The sequence below is a fragment of the Phascolarctos cinereus genome, unplaced genomic scaffold, assembly GCF_003287225.1.
Source record: "Phascolarctos cinereus isolate Bilbo 61053 unplaced genomic scaffold, phaCin_HiC Scaffold_3;HRSCAF=262, whole genome shotgun sequence".
In the NCBI taxonomy this organism is placed as follows: domain Eukaryota; kingdom Metazoa; phylum Chordata; class Mammalia; order Diprotodontia; family Phascolarctidae; genus Phascolarctos; species Phascolarctos cinereus.
The window spans coordinates 138,355,586-138,370,039 of record NW_027555736.1 but is presented as its reverse complement, the minus strand read 5'-3'; the positions used below and the strand labels follow the sequence as shown (position 1 = coordinate 138,370,039).

The 14,454-nt window shown below is 40.3% G+C and overlaps 1 protein-coding gene across 4 annotated transcripts in view; it reads left to right on the top strand.

Annotated features, from left to right (window-relative positions):
* The first annotated feature begins 208 nt into the window (after positions 1 to 208).
* Positions 209 to 14,454, top strand: part of BNIP2 (BCL2 interacting protein 2) — a 31,903-nt gene continuing 17,657 nt past the window's right edge. The window contains exons 1-3 of one of the 4 annotated variants that reach the window (XM_078151182.1): positions 209 to 484; positions 12,364 to 12,470; positions 13,169 to 13,236. In XM_078151182.1, the coding sequence (XP_078007308.1) occupies positions 278 to 484; positions 12,364 to 12,470; positions 13,169 to 13,236 (382 nt within the window). In that variant the 5' untranslated portion in view covers positions 209 to 277. The remainder of the gene's footprint in view (positions 485 to 12,363; positions 12,471 to 13,168; positions 13,237 to 14,454) is intronic. The other 3 variants (XM_020968645.2, XM_020968647.2, XM_020968648.2) reach the window with 3 other exon arrangements.

The following is a 14,454-nucleotide window of genomic DNA, read 5'->3' as shown; positions in this document are numbered from 1 at the left end:
AGCGGCAGCGGCTGAGGAGAATCCAAGAGTGCCTTCGGCGACTGCGCGTGCGCAAGGCTTCTCAACAGCTACCCTGGCAACGGGACAAGAAAGCCGCGCCTCGGTGTCAAGAGCGCGTGCGCAAGTCCGGGCGGGCGTTGCAGAGGTGGAGTTTCCTCTCACTTCCTTCCTTCCTTCCTTCCTTTAAGTTGGGCGCCTCCGCCTAGCTAGCGTAGCTCGCCTCACCCCACCCCAGCGAAGTCCACCCCTCCCCACCCCAGGCGAGGGAAGTGGAGCGATGTTGTCACTTCCGTTCAGGCCCCCATCTACATCCAGGTCAGCGCTCTCGCCGCTGCCGCTGCGGCTGGGGGACCTGGCTGGGGTCTCCGCCGCCGACCTAGGGGCTCTGGTGGAGCCCCGCGCAGGGCCTAGCCCCGGGCCGGCCTCCTCGACTTCGCCGGCCTGGAGGGGCGAAGCGGACGAGGAGGCGGCGGCTTCCTCCCGGGTAGGTGCGGGCTCTGGGCTCGGCCGGCGGGGAGGGGAGGGGCTGCCCACCCCGGCAGCTCCGGACGGGGCCGGGCAGGGCCTGGGAGCTGCCCACACCGGCAGCCCGGGGAGTGGGGCGGGCGGGGCCGGACTGGCTCGGAGGTGCTCCTCCGTCCAACTAGGCCGAGGGGCCGGATCATTGCATCCCGGACTCTCGTAGCTTGTTCTTACCGTTCTTCCCCTGTTTGCTGTCGGGGCTGGGGGCAGCTGCAGAGGGAGGAGCACGTCGTGTCTCCGCATCCCTAGTCTTTGCGGCTATAGCAGGGCCGTGTGTCGTTAACAGGATGCGTTTGCTCCACAAAACAATTCCCCAGGTTTCCTAGGAGCCTTGTACCCTTAGGGAATAGCTTCAGAAGAGGCGTTTATGGTCAGTGACTTTCTAGCTTACGTCAGACAAACATGAGATGCCCAGGATAATACGAAAAATGATAAAAGGCCCTTCTTAGGAGATTACATAGTTGCCACCTTTGTGGCATACATAACTTTATGGAAAACTTAACCGCAAAAATGATGGCCCATGTTCCGAAGATGAGTAACGTTGCTCCTTGAGAAAGTGCTTTAGGGATAGACCTTTTCGAAAATGTGAAAAGAACTCAAGTAGAGACCCATCTGTGCCGGAAGGCTTAGACGCTGAATCACTTTCTCTTCTGTCCTCCTTTTTATGTCAGAATCGTAGTTCCTGTAAGATTAAGTTTTATTCTGTTATTATATTACAGCGTTACAGCCAAAGCTACCCTGTAGTCCTTTTTGTGTATTTGAAATCTTACACTTCTTTTCCTCCTGTTTTTTGAGGCAGCTGGTGGCACAGTGGATGGAACTGGGCCTAGAGTCAGACCTGGGTTCAAATTCGGACTCAGACATTTACTAGATCTGTGTGACCTTAGGCAAGTAACTTCTGCTTGCCTCAGTTTCCTCAACTGTAAAATAGGAGTAATATAAGCATTTTCTTCCAGGGGCTGTTGGGAGGGTCTAATGAAATGATATTTGTAAAAAGTGCTTAGTCCAGTGCCTGGCATGTACTAGGTTTATATAAAGTTTTATTCTTTTTCTCCCTAACTTAATAAGTTGAAATTTCTAGAGAATCCTGGTAATTCAGTTTTACAGATGCAAAACTTAAGCTAGATCTTTACTTCTACCTGTTAATACAGTAATTAATCATTACTTGGCCTGTAATGAATGGTAAACCTACAATTTTATTTCTGTTGGCACATTTCTTTTAAAATTGCCAATATACAAAATTAGCATTTTATTTTACAGCCAGAAGGTTTATGTTTGCAAAACCAAAGATTAGAAAAGTAATTGCTAAAAGTTATTACCAGGGGCAGCCAGGTGGTTCAGTGGATAGAGCACTGGCCTTGGAGTCAGGAGGACCTGAGTTCAAATTCGGACTCAGACACATAACACTAGCTGTGTGACTCTGGGCAAGTCCTGCTGTATCTTAGGTATTAGTTTTTTTCTTTTAATTGTACTGTGTTTAGGAATATTTACAGATTTCCAGCAATTAAGCTACATCTTTGACTTTAAAGTTTCTGATTAGAGACTCCCTCATTTCCTTTTCAAATCATTGAACTTTTTGCTACTGTTCCTTGCCATGTAAGTGGGCATCATGACAGACAGACATTTAAGATTTATCTTGGTGGTTATGTGATAACAATTTGGGAACTAATTTAAAATGTCCTAAAATGTTGCAAAATCGTTGACTTTAAGGTGGGGAAGTCTGAAAACATTTAAAAGGAGATAATGACACTCTTGTCTGAGCATATCCTGTCTACCCACCATATAATTTATTTAAACTTACAGTACTATTATCAAATCCTATTCTAGCAGTTATGACTAGACCTTGGTAAGAATGGATTTCAGTTTGAACAATCCTGAACATACGAGCTTACACTTTTGTCAGTTTTACTAATGGAGCTAACCTGTAGCAATTACACTGCAGTTCAGAACTAAAATGAAATTGTACCCACCTGCTCCCTCCTTTACCCCACATATCCAAATTATTTGAAAAGTCTTCATTTTACCTCCTAGTCAGCAGGCACTTATTAGCATTTTTTTGCTGAGCACTATGTAGAGTGCTAGGAATACAAAGAAAGACAAAAACAGTTTCTGCCCTTGAGGAGCATGCATTCTAATAGGGGATATTATATGCAAGCAATTATATGCATACAAGGTGTGTGCACAGTAATTCAAGGTAATCTCTGGAAAAGAGTTAGCCTTGAGAGGGACTAGTAAAGAAAACTGGAGAAGTAGGAAGGGGCCAGGTTGTAAAAGACTTTAAAAGTCAAACAGGATCTTATATTTCATTCTGAAAGTAATGAAGAGCCAGCCAGTAGAGTTTACGAAGTAGGAGGGTGACATGATGAGACCTGCATTTAGGAAGCTAACTTTGGCACCTGAATGGAGGATAGACTGGAGTAGTGAGAGACTTTTGAAGCAGGGAGACCAACCAGAAGGCTATTGAAATAGCCCAGGAGTGAAGTAATAAGAGCCTATTCCACTGGTAGCTGATTCCAAGGAGGAGAAGAGGGGGTATAGCCAAGAGATTTTTGTGAAGGTAGAATCAACAGGACTTACGCTATGCTATCTTGTTCAGCCATGTCCCGACTCTTTGTGACCACGTGGACCATAGCATGCCAGGCCCTTCTATCTTCCACTGTCTCTCAAAGTCTGTCCAAGTTCATTTTTCCAGATACTTTCTATCCATCTCAGCCTCCACCATTCCCTTTTACTTTTGTCTTCAAGCTTTCCCAACATCAGGGTCTTTTCCAATGAGTCCTAGCTTCTCATCTGACCAAAGTATTTAAGCTTCAACTTTGGTATTTGACCTTCCAGTGCATAACCCGAATTAATTTCTTTTAAGTATTACTGATTCCTTGTTTTCCAAAGGACTCTCAGAAGTCTTCTTGAGCACCACAATCCAAAAGCATCAATTCTTCAGCGCTTGGCTTTAGTTATAGTCCAACTCTCACAGTCATGCATTGCTCCTAGAAAAATCATAGCTTTACTGTTCAGACCTTTGTCAGCAAGGTGATGTCTCTGCACTTTAGTATGCTGTCCAGATTTGCCATAGCTTTCCTTCCAAGAAGCAAATTGTCTTTTAATTTCGTGGTTGCAGTTGCTGTCTGCAATGGTTTTTGAGCCCAAGAATATAAAGTCTGCTTCCATTTCTTCTCCCTCTATTTGCCAAGAAATGATGGGACCACTTACCAAGATCTTAGTTTGATGTTAAGCTTCAAACCACTTTTTACACTCTCCTGTTTTCATCCTTAATAAAGAGGCTTCTTAATTCCTCTTCATTTTCTTCCATCAGAGTGTTATTTATCTGCATATGTTGATATTTCTCCCAGCTGCCTTAATTTTGGCTTTTGATTCATCCAGCCTGATGTTTTCCATGAGGTACTCTACATATGAGTTAAATAAGATGATATACAGCCTTGTTGTACTTCTTTTCTAGACTTAAACCAGTGAGTTGTTCCATATGCAGTTGTAACTGTTGTTTCTTGGCAACATATATATAGGTTCCTCAGGAAACAATTAAGGTGGTCTGATACTCCCATCCTTTTGAGGACTTGCCACATTTTGTCATGATCCACACAAAGGCTTTAATGTAGTCAATGAAACAGAAGTAGATATTTTCTGGAATTTCCTTGCCTTCTCCATAATCCAGTGAATGTGGGTGATTTGGTCTTTAGTTCCTCTGCCTCTTTGAAAACCAGCCTGCTCTGCTGGTAATTTGCAGTTCACTTATCGCTGAAGCCTAGCTTGCAGAATCAGAAGCACGGCCTTGCTGTTGTGTGAAATGAGCACAGTTGTTCAGTAATTTGAACATTCCTTTTTTTAGGATTGGCGCATAAAGTGATCTTTTTCCAATCCGGTAGTCACTATTCTGTGTTTTCCAAATTTGCTGGTATGTTGAGTGCAGCACTTTAACCATATCATCTTTTAGGGTTTTAAATAATTCAGCAGGAATTCCATCACCTCCCCTAGCCTTATTGTTTAGCTATGCTCCCTAAAATTCACTTGACTTAAGATCTTTCTTGTGTGGTTCATTTTGTGTATTCTTGCCACCTCTTCTTAATCTTTTCTGCTTCTATTAAATCCCTACTGTTTTTGTCTTTTATCATGCCCATTTTTACATGAAACTTTGCTTTGATATCCCGGTGGAGGGTAGGGGGATGTATTTGAATGATGACTCAAGCATGAACTTGGTTGCAAGTGTGGCTAACTAGGAAGAGGGAAGGTTTGAACTGAAAGATGATAGTTCACTTTTGGACATACTGAGTTTAATCTACAGCAGTAATGTCAAACTCAAATCAAGATAGGAACTACATTTTAATCTGATTCAGGCTGTACTTGGAGTGTTGTGAGCTATGTGTTTGACACTTCTGGTCCATAAGACATCCATTTCAAGATATCCAAAGCCTTTGTTGATGCAGGACTAGAAATAGAAATAGGAAATAAGTTAGGGCTGGATAAATAAATCTGAAAATCATCTGCCTAGAGGTGATAATCCTTGGAGGCTGATGAGATCACCAAGTGAAAGTGTAAAAAAGGCAAAGAGGGCCCAGGTCAGAGCCTTGAGGGACAGGACTCCTGTGACCTAAATAAAATATCCAACAAAGTAGACTGAGAAGGAGTAATCAGGTAGGAGGAAAACCAGGAGAGCAGTATCAAAATAACAGAGAAAAGAGAGAATCAGGAAGGAGAAGCTGGTGTCCAAAGACTGCCATTAGAGTTGGCAATTAAGAGATTGTTGGTAACTGCTCTCATTGGAGAGAAATTTCAATTGAATGATGAGATTAGAAATCAGGACTACACTTTTGCAGACCTTACAACACCATGTAAAAGCTAGCTTTGATATTATTACATTAGTGTGAATTGGTCAGACCTTATCAGTAATATCAAATTTAGTTTGGTTTCACCCCTTTGTGCAGGTTTTAGTCCATCCTGATTTTTTTTTTTAATCCTTGCCTCTCACATCTTTGCTCAGGCAATTCTAGTCCCTGTTCTTGGAATGCCCTCTGGGTCATTTTAATTCCTGTGTATTCTTGAAAGCCCATTTCAAGTGATATCTCCTTCAGAAAGTCTTTCTTGATTCTCCTGGTCAATAGTGACCTCCAGTCCTCCCATATTACCTAATGCGGTGAGTACAGTATGTACTCTGTCTGTTTTTAAAGTGATGCCTTTTTTGTTTTAAAATCCCCGAATATATCCCTCCCTCGCCCTGTAAGCCTTCCCATGTAATAGATTTTGAAAACAAGTTCCACAAAACCAACGAAAAAACATGGATTATGATAGTTACATATATATTTCGTGTGTACAGTCCCTCACTTCTTCATAAAGGGTGGAACATTTTCTCATTTCTCTCTAGGGCAAAGCTTCATTATAATTACACAGTATTGTTTTGCTTCATTTTTCATTTAAATTGTTGTTATTCTGTGTATTGTTTTCCATATTCTACTGTACTTTATCAATCCATATTAATCTTCCCAAATTTCTTTGAATTCTTCCTATCTACAGTTTCTTATAGCATAGTAATTTTAGATTTTCTTATATACCAGTTTGTTTATCCATTACCCACCCATTGGCACTCACTTTTATAGTCCTTTACTACACCAAAAGGAGTACTATGACTATTCTGGTATATTTGAAACCTTTCTATGTTTGACCTCCTTAAAATATGTGGTAGGAAGAGGGTCTAAGTCACTTTCTTTTAAAGCATAAATCAAAGTTACAATTCATCAAAAAAAACCACCCCCGCTCCATCAGTAGTACATCATTGTGAGGAAAATTGGAACCCTAATGCATTGTTGGTGGAGTTATGAACTGATGCAACCATTATGGAGAGCAGTAAGGGCTATAAAACTGTGCATACCCTTTGATTCTAGGTCTGTATCCCAAAGAGATCATAAAAAAGGGAAAAGGACCCACACATACAAAAATATTTATAGTAGATCTTTTTGTAGTTGCAAAGAATTGGAAATTGAGGGGCTGCCCATCAATCAGGGAATGGCTGAACAAGTTATGCTACGTGAATATAATGGAATACTATTGTGCTATAAGAAATGATGAGCAAGTGGACTTCAGAAAAACCTGGAAAGACTTACATGAATTGATGCTGAATGAAGTGAGCAGAACCAGAACATTGTACACAGTAACAGCAACATTGTGTGATGATCAACTCTGACTAATGATCAGTAATAGAACGTTCCAAGACAATTCCAAATTCCATGATGGAAAATGCTATCTGCATCCAGAGAAAGAACCATGGAGTCTGAATGTAAATCAAAGCATACTCTTTCCACTTTTTTGGTTTCATATGAGTCTTTCCATTTAAGCATGAATCAAAGTTGCCTTAACAATTGATCAATCAACAAGTACATCAGTGTGGGGGAAATTGGAACACTAATGCATTGTTGGTGGACTTTGAACTGATCCAGCCATTCTAGAGAGCAATAAGGGCTATAAAATTGTGTATTGATTCAGCAGTACCACTGCTAGGTCTGTATCCCAAAGAGATCATAAAAAGGGGAAAAGGATCCACATCTACAAAAATATAGCGACTCATTTTGTGGTGTGAGAAAGAACTATGGAGTCTGAATTGCAGATCAAAGCTGACTCTTGGTTCCTTGAGCTCCCTTTTCTCCTCTCGTACTCATCTCCTGTCACTCAGATGCCTTCTGCCACTATCTGCTCCGTCACCCTGTCTCACACAATGGCCTTATTCCTTACCAAGGCTAACCCTTCTAGCTAGTCAAACAATCCTATTCTATCCTATCCTGTCTCCCCCAACAGGCTGCCCCTGTGGTCACCCCCACTTTTTCACTTATTTTCAGTTTTTCTCCATTTATTGGCTCATCCTCTGTGCCTACAAACATTCTCATGTCTCTTTCATCCTGAAAAAAAACCCTTACTTCGATCCTTCCACCACAGTAACCATCCTCCATTTTTCTGCCCTTTGTAGCTAAACTCCTTGAAAAGGCCTGCAATAGGTGCTTTTACTTTCTCTCCTCTCACTGTCTTCTTAATGCCTTATAGTTTTGCTTCCAACCTTATCATTTCATGGAAACTTCTCTCTCTAAAGTTACCAGTAATCTCTTAGTTGTCAAATCCAGTGTCCTTTCCTCGGTCCTTATTCTCCTTAATCTCTCTGCAGCCTTTGACAATGTTGTTCACCCTCTCTTACTTGATACTGTCTTCTCTCTTGGTTTTTGGGGCAACATTCTCATGGTGTTTCTCCTACCTGTCTGATTGCTCCTTCTTGATCTCTTTTGTTTGAATCCTCTTCCAGATCATGCCCTCTTAACTGTTGATGTCCCTGAAGCTTCTGTACTGGGCGCTCTTCTCTCTCTCTCTCTCTCTCTCTCTCTCTCTCTCTCTCTCTCTCTCTCTCTTTCTCTTTCTGTCTCTCTCTCTCAATGCTGTTTCACTTGGTGATCTCATCAACTCTCCTGGATTTAATTATCTTTTCCATGCTGATGATTCTCAAATCTTCCTATCCTGTCCCAAACTCCGCTGACCTCTGTCTAGCTTAGACTGCCTTTAAACGACTCAGACTCTTAAACTAAACATGGGCAAAACATATTTACCCCCCAGCCCTCCCCCCTCTTACCTTTCTTGTTACTGAAGAGGGCAACACAGAGCAGTCCCCTCAGCTTCATAACCTAGGAGTCATCCCTACTCCTCACCTTCTCTTACCCTTTCCCTGCATATCTAATCTGTTGCCAAGGCTTGTTGATTTCACCTTTGTTTGCAACATCCCTTGGATCTGTCTCCTCTCCTCTGACACTTGCCACCACTCTAGTAGAGACTCTCATTACCTCATGCCTGGACTATTGCAATAGCCTACTACTAGGTCTGCTTGCCTCAAGTCTCTCCATACTTCAAATCTGTCCTCTGTTCAGCTACCAAAGTGATTTTCCCAAAGCCCAGGTCTAACCATGTCATCCCACTTCCCTTCACCAAAAAAAACAAAAACAAAAAACCCTCCAGGATCAAATATAAAATCCACTGGCATTCAAAACCTTCATAACCTAGCCCCATTCTACCTTTTCCAGCCTTCTTACACCGTCTTCCTTGCCATATGGTCTTCTGTCTAATGACACGGTCCTTCTTGCTGTTCCATGAACAAGAGATAGACATTCCATCTCTTAGCCCTGGGCATTTTCTCTGGTTGTTCCCCTTGCGTCAGATGTGTTCCTCAGCTCTACCAGTTAACTTCCTTGAGTTCCTTTAAGTCACATCAAAAATCCCATCCTTTACTGGAAGCCTTTCCCAACCTTTCTTAATTCAGTGCCTTTGCTTTGTTAATTATTTCCTATTTATCTCATATGTAGCTTGGCTTTGTATATGTTTGTTTGCATGTTGTCTCCCCATTCTGCCTCCTTTTGTATCCCCAGCACTTATCCCAGGCCCTGGCACATAGTAAGCATTTGATGAATATTGACTGATTTCTCTTGCATATTTGTAATAGTTTCCAAACATCTTGAATATTAGACCCCTTATGAAAGAGATTTTTAAAAAAATTTCATTGACCTCTTTAAGTTTTACAGCACCTAAATTTCCCTTCTATTGTTACCTCCCTTTTACCCTCCCAAAAAGCCATCTCATAGAACAAAGAATTTTTTCAAAGATATCTGATGTAAAAATTTTATCGCAGCTATTTTGTTCAGTTTTATTCTCTAGCTAGTCTACAAACCACACCAGGGGGGGAAGGTCCAGGTCTTATCTAAACAGTTTATTTTCCTCTAATTTGAAGCACCATGTTTTCTCTACGCACATGAAGTGCTTAAATATTTTGCTTTGTATGACTCATATGTGCTGTCATATAGAATCTATCATTTCCTCTCATTCCAGTCATCAGTCTGTTCTTACCTACTTACTGTAGCCTCTCTCTCCTTCCCCAAGTTTTCCCCCTTCTTAAAACATCTTCATGATTCCTCTCAAGGCCACCATTCTGTATCTTTGTTTTGTTATTTTATTTTAAAATTTCTGTTTATTTTCATTCTGTGTCTTTATCTCCCTTTCAACCTAGGAGAAGGCTATATTCTTTGCCTCTACTTTTCTCTTTTCCCACATACTAAACCTCTTGTAGTCTAACCTTTGATTCTTACTACACTACTAAAATTGTTCTCTTCCGGATTAACAATTATCTCTTGACTGCTAAATCTAGAATTTTATCTCAGTCTGCTTTCTTCTTTACCTCTATATTTTCTGACACTGTTGACTACACTCTTATTGCTTATTCTCTACTCCCATCTTGAGACTTTTCTTGGTACCCCTTCCTATCTGGCCATTCCTTTTCTCAGTCTCTTTTGCTGGATCCTCATCCTTCTCTTACCTGTGCCCCAGAACGCTATTCTGTGCTTTCCTTTTCGACATCCATTCAGGCTTTAGAGAGTGTAGTTAGAGGTATTCAATGAGAGGTAAAGAAGGCAGATTTTGGCTTGATATGAAGAACTTTTTTAGTTAATGGTATCAAAAACCAAGTAGGTAATAATAAATAATGGCATTTATAAAGCAGTTTACATACATTACCCTGTAAGGTAGGTGTTATTATTATCCTGATTTTACAGATGAGGACTGGGCCTGGAGTCGGGAAGACCTGACCTGAGTTCAAATTTGCCCTCAGACACTTAGTAGCCGTGTGTCCCTGGGCAAGTCGCTTTAATCTTGTTTGCCTCAGTTTCTTGTCTGTAAAGTGAGTTGGAGAAAAAAATGGCAAACTACTCCAATATCTTTGCTGAGAAAACCCAAAATGGAGTCATGAAGAGTCAGGCATGACTGAAGCGATTTAACAACAGCAACACTAGCACTACAGAGGAGGAAATAGGTTGAGAAGGTGAAGTGTTTTGAGGCTGGAGAAGACAGAGGTAGGAGGAATTGGGAAAAGGTTTTGCAAAATAAGTGGCCCTGGAACAGACCCTTGCAAGAAACTAGTTTATTCTAAGAGGTGCTGGGGCAAGGAGTGCCTTTTAGAAGTGAGGGATGGCAGAGAGAGGTACAGGAACAAGGCAGTCTCTATAAAACGTAAAAGAATGGTTTAATGTCAAGTTTGGGAAAGTAATCGTAGTCCAGTTTGCCTAGAACATAGTAAACATGAATAAAACATGAAATAAGTCTAGAGAGGTATTAAGCCAGTAGCTTTAGTGGGAGTGGGCTGGTGCTTCTCATACTGATTTCTTCTTCTCCACTGAATTCATCAACTTATCCTCTAAAGAAGCTGTGTCTTCTTTAGGAAATCCTTAATTTACTGGATTGTAAACTTCTTAAGGACATTTCTAATTGATCTTGTTATTCCTGTAGTGCTTTGTTTCTAATGTGTCTCTTGTGTGCCTGAGCAGAGGGAGCCACATTTTTCTCAACTATCCCCTTAACATAAATCTTGAGCATTTACCTAAGTGAGTCGTGCCAGTACCAGCTTCCAATATGTAGGTGAACAAATCAGATTAATCGTGTTAATTTTTTAAATTGTTGCTGTCAGCCCTTTTTTGTAATTGGTAATTATTTTTGAAGAAAAAAGTAGCTAGTGGCAGTAGTTAAATTTATGAGTCAATAGTACTTTGATTCCCATCAAAGTGGCTGTGCTTATACTATGCTTTTCTTGTTAGTTTCCTGTTCTTAAATCTTTTAGATGCTAATATTTCCAAGTACAGAATTCTGACTAAATTGGCTAATCTTGGCTGACTAGTCTACTTCCTTATCTGAAGATTTGCAGTGAAATAGCAAAAATGTTAAATTTTGCTTTTGTTCCCCTCTGGTTTTTACCAACTACAAAGTAAAACCCCCACCACATTAAGAAATATACTGTGGATATAGAATTTTAAGAAAAGTCCTTTGGGTGCCTAATCCTGACACAAAGTTGTAATTCTGAATGTTGGCTTTTATGCTGAGCCTATTTGTCCACGTCCAGTTCAGTAAACAGTTATTAAGTGCTTTCTGTGAGTGGGGCTTTCTAGTTGGGTGTGAGAATGCAAAGATAAATCAACAGACCTTACCTTGAAGAAATTTATAATAAAGTGGGAAACAGATTGGAAAGAGAAAGGTAAACTGCAACCAAGGAGAAGTAGTTATTAGGTGGTTGTGCTAAAGAGGCCTGAATTAGGGGACTGATAAAATTTTAGGAAAAGAAAGTACAGAACTTGGAAACTGGATTGCAGAGGTTGAAATAGAAAAAAGTCAGTTTTGAGTTGTGTAGGGAAGTTAAGAGGGGGTAGGTTTTGGAGAGAAGATATGAGTTCTATTATAGACATATTCAAGTTATCAGCAGGTCATCCAGGTGGAGAGGTTCCAGTGGTAGGCATATTGAAATTGGAAGAATTATCCACATAAAGAGGGTGATTGAAACCCATAAAATAGAAGTTCCTTGACAGCCAGTGACTAGGTTTTTTTTTGTTTTTGTATTCTGAATGCACTTAATAAATATGTGTTGAATTAAAGTCATGTGAGTTGACGAGATGTCCCTAAGGACAGAAAGAAGCTTGGGAGTTGTCTACACTTATTGGGGTGGAAAGAGGAAGAGAAACCAGTAAAGGGCATTGGAATAGTAGGAGAAGAAAATCAGCAGAAAACAACATCATGGATGCCCAAATAGAAAAAAATTTTGAGGAAATGATTGGTATTACTTTTGTAGGTTAGAGTTGGTACATATGAATCTTTTCTCCTGAGCAACTTGCTTTGTGACTGTTATGATCACATCTTGGCACATCAGTGAGAGATAACCTATTTTTAAAAATTCATTTTTAAGTAGGTGCAACTTTTGAGCAGACAGAAAGGGAGAATAGAGAAGAAATGAACTGATTATCCTAACTATAATATCTTTGTCTTGCTCTATCATAGGTCAGTGGTTCTCTGGATTACCAGGAATCTGTAGTTGATATTGAGGCCAGGCTAAGGATGGAAGGTGTGGAGCTTAAGGAAGAATGGCAAGATGAAGACTTCCCAATGTAAGGAACTTCAAGATAAAAAGGAAATTTTAAACAGTTGTATAACATGACTTCTGGCTTGCAAATTAACTGAATAATATATGTTGAATTTCTTTAGGATTTGCAGGGCAGATATCCTGTGACTTTTTTTAAGGAGGGAAGGGATACTTAATTGATTTTAATAATTGCTTACATCTACCATCTATATTTATGGTAAAAACAAGGTGTTAGTGCTTCATAGTTTACAATGTGCTTTTGCATGCATTATTTGACCTTAGAACAGTCCTTTGGTAGATGTTTCAAGTGTTATTATCCCTATTTTATAATCAGGAAATGAGCTCTGAGAAATTATATGCTTAGGGTAAACCAGGACTGGAACTTGGGCATTCTGACTAAATATAGAATTTATTCCACTTTACTGTAGCTGTCTGCTTATTGTAAATAGTTATTCCTGTTGGTAAAAAAAAAAAAAGATATTTCATCTCTACCATTTTTCCAATCAAATATATGATCTACACACAAATTAATTGCTTTCATTTAACCTCTGATAATTTCAACTAAGTTATCTTTTCAGTTATTGGCTAAATTTACAATAAAGCTCAATCCACATTATGTATATAGCCTTTACTTAGTTTCACAGTCATTTTTATTTCAATAAGCCACTATATGTGCTCCCTTGCGATTGAGGAAAGGATAATTATGGTGTCTGTGTCTTCCAGACCCTTACCGGAGGATGACAGCATTGAAGCAGATATATTAGCCGTAGCAGGACCAGAACACCAGCCAGGTAAGGATCTCATACTAGGCATTTATGTGAAATTACCTACTCTCCTCATTTGCCCCAAGACAAAGGGCCCAGTCAGTTCACAGTTCAATCCAGTAAGCATTAGTTAAGTACCTTTTGTTTGATTAGTACAGTACAGGTCCTGGAGATTCAAAGGCACAATGAGAAACAGTCTCTGCCTTTAAGGAGCTTCATTAGAGGGATCCAACATAAAAACAGGTAAGCATATGTGAGATGAGGAAAAGCTGTGTCTGCTGGAATGGGTGACACCCGAACCAGTGAAGAAATTAAGGCTTCTCAGAGGTGGAAAGGAAGAGAGGCCCTGGATGACAGCCTGTACAAAAGCATGAAACCGGGGTCTGGAATACAGTTCAGGGAAAGGGTTGTTAGGCCAGTACAATGTGGAATGAGAAAAGGGCATTGGGTTTAGAAGTTAACAAACCATTGTCACACTGGAGAGAGGATCCATATTACAGGTTGAGGCAATGAGTATAATTTTTTTAATAGGCTTTGGGCTATGAAAGGGAGGGACAGGAATGGAGAATACTAATTTGAGGGAATGGCAGTGTTAAGTGAAAGGTTCATTTTTAAGATGGGGAGGGGTGAAACCTGAGAATATTTGGAAGGAGCCAGGAGATGGGGAGAGATTAAAGAGGAGGGGGTGATTAAAGAACAGGTTTTTAGAGGAGACTTGACGGGTGGGGGTACAGAGATAAAGGGCTCAAATATAGGTTTGGCTTTGGTGAGAAGAAGATATCAGGCGAGTAATCAGGATCTGGATTGGGGAATATAGATTGAATGTATACCAAAATAGGAGAGGTTGCTGAGTAGCTGTAATAGAATATGTCAAAGTGTTAGCACAGAGTAGGCCCGCTCTTATTGCAAAAATAAAAGTATATGTATCAGTAAATTTACTTTGGCAGCAATTTATGTTTTCTCTAAGGAGAATAATTTTCAGACTTGGAAAGGACAGGATAAAAGTGAATAAAGGTTATTGATAACTAAGTAAGGAGGATAGAACCTAATTGCCTTTGAGATTGGGTCCCCTGGGCCAATTGAACCTACCTCCTTGGATACTGAAATACAGATGAGGTTTCTGAATCATTCCATGAAAGATAATGAAGAATGATAGAGGTGCCATAGTATTTTTTGTTGTTGTGATTCAGTCAACTTTTCATGACTTGAGGTTTTCTTGGCAAAGATACTGAGTGCTTCCTTTTC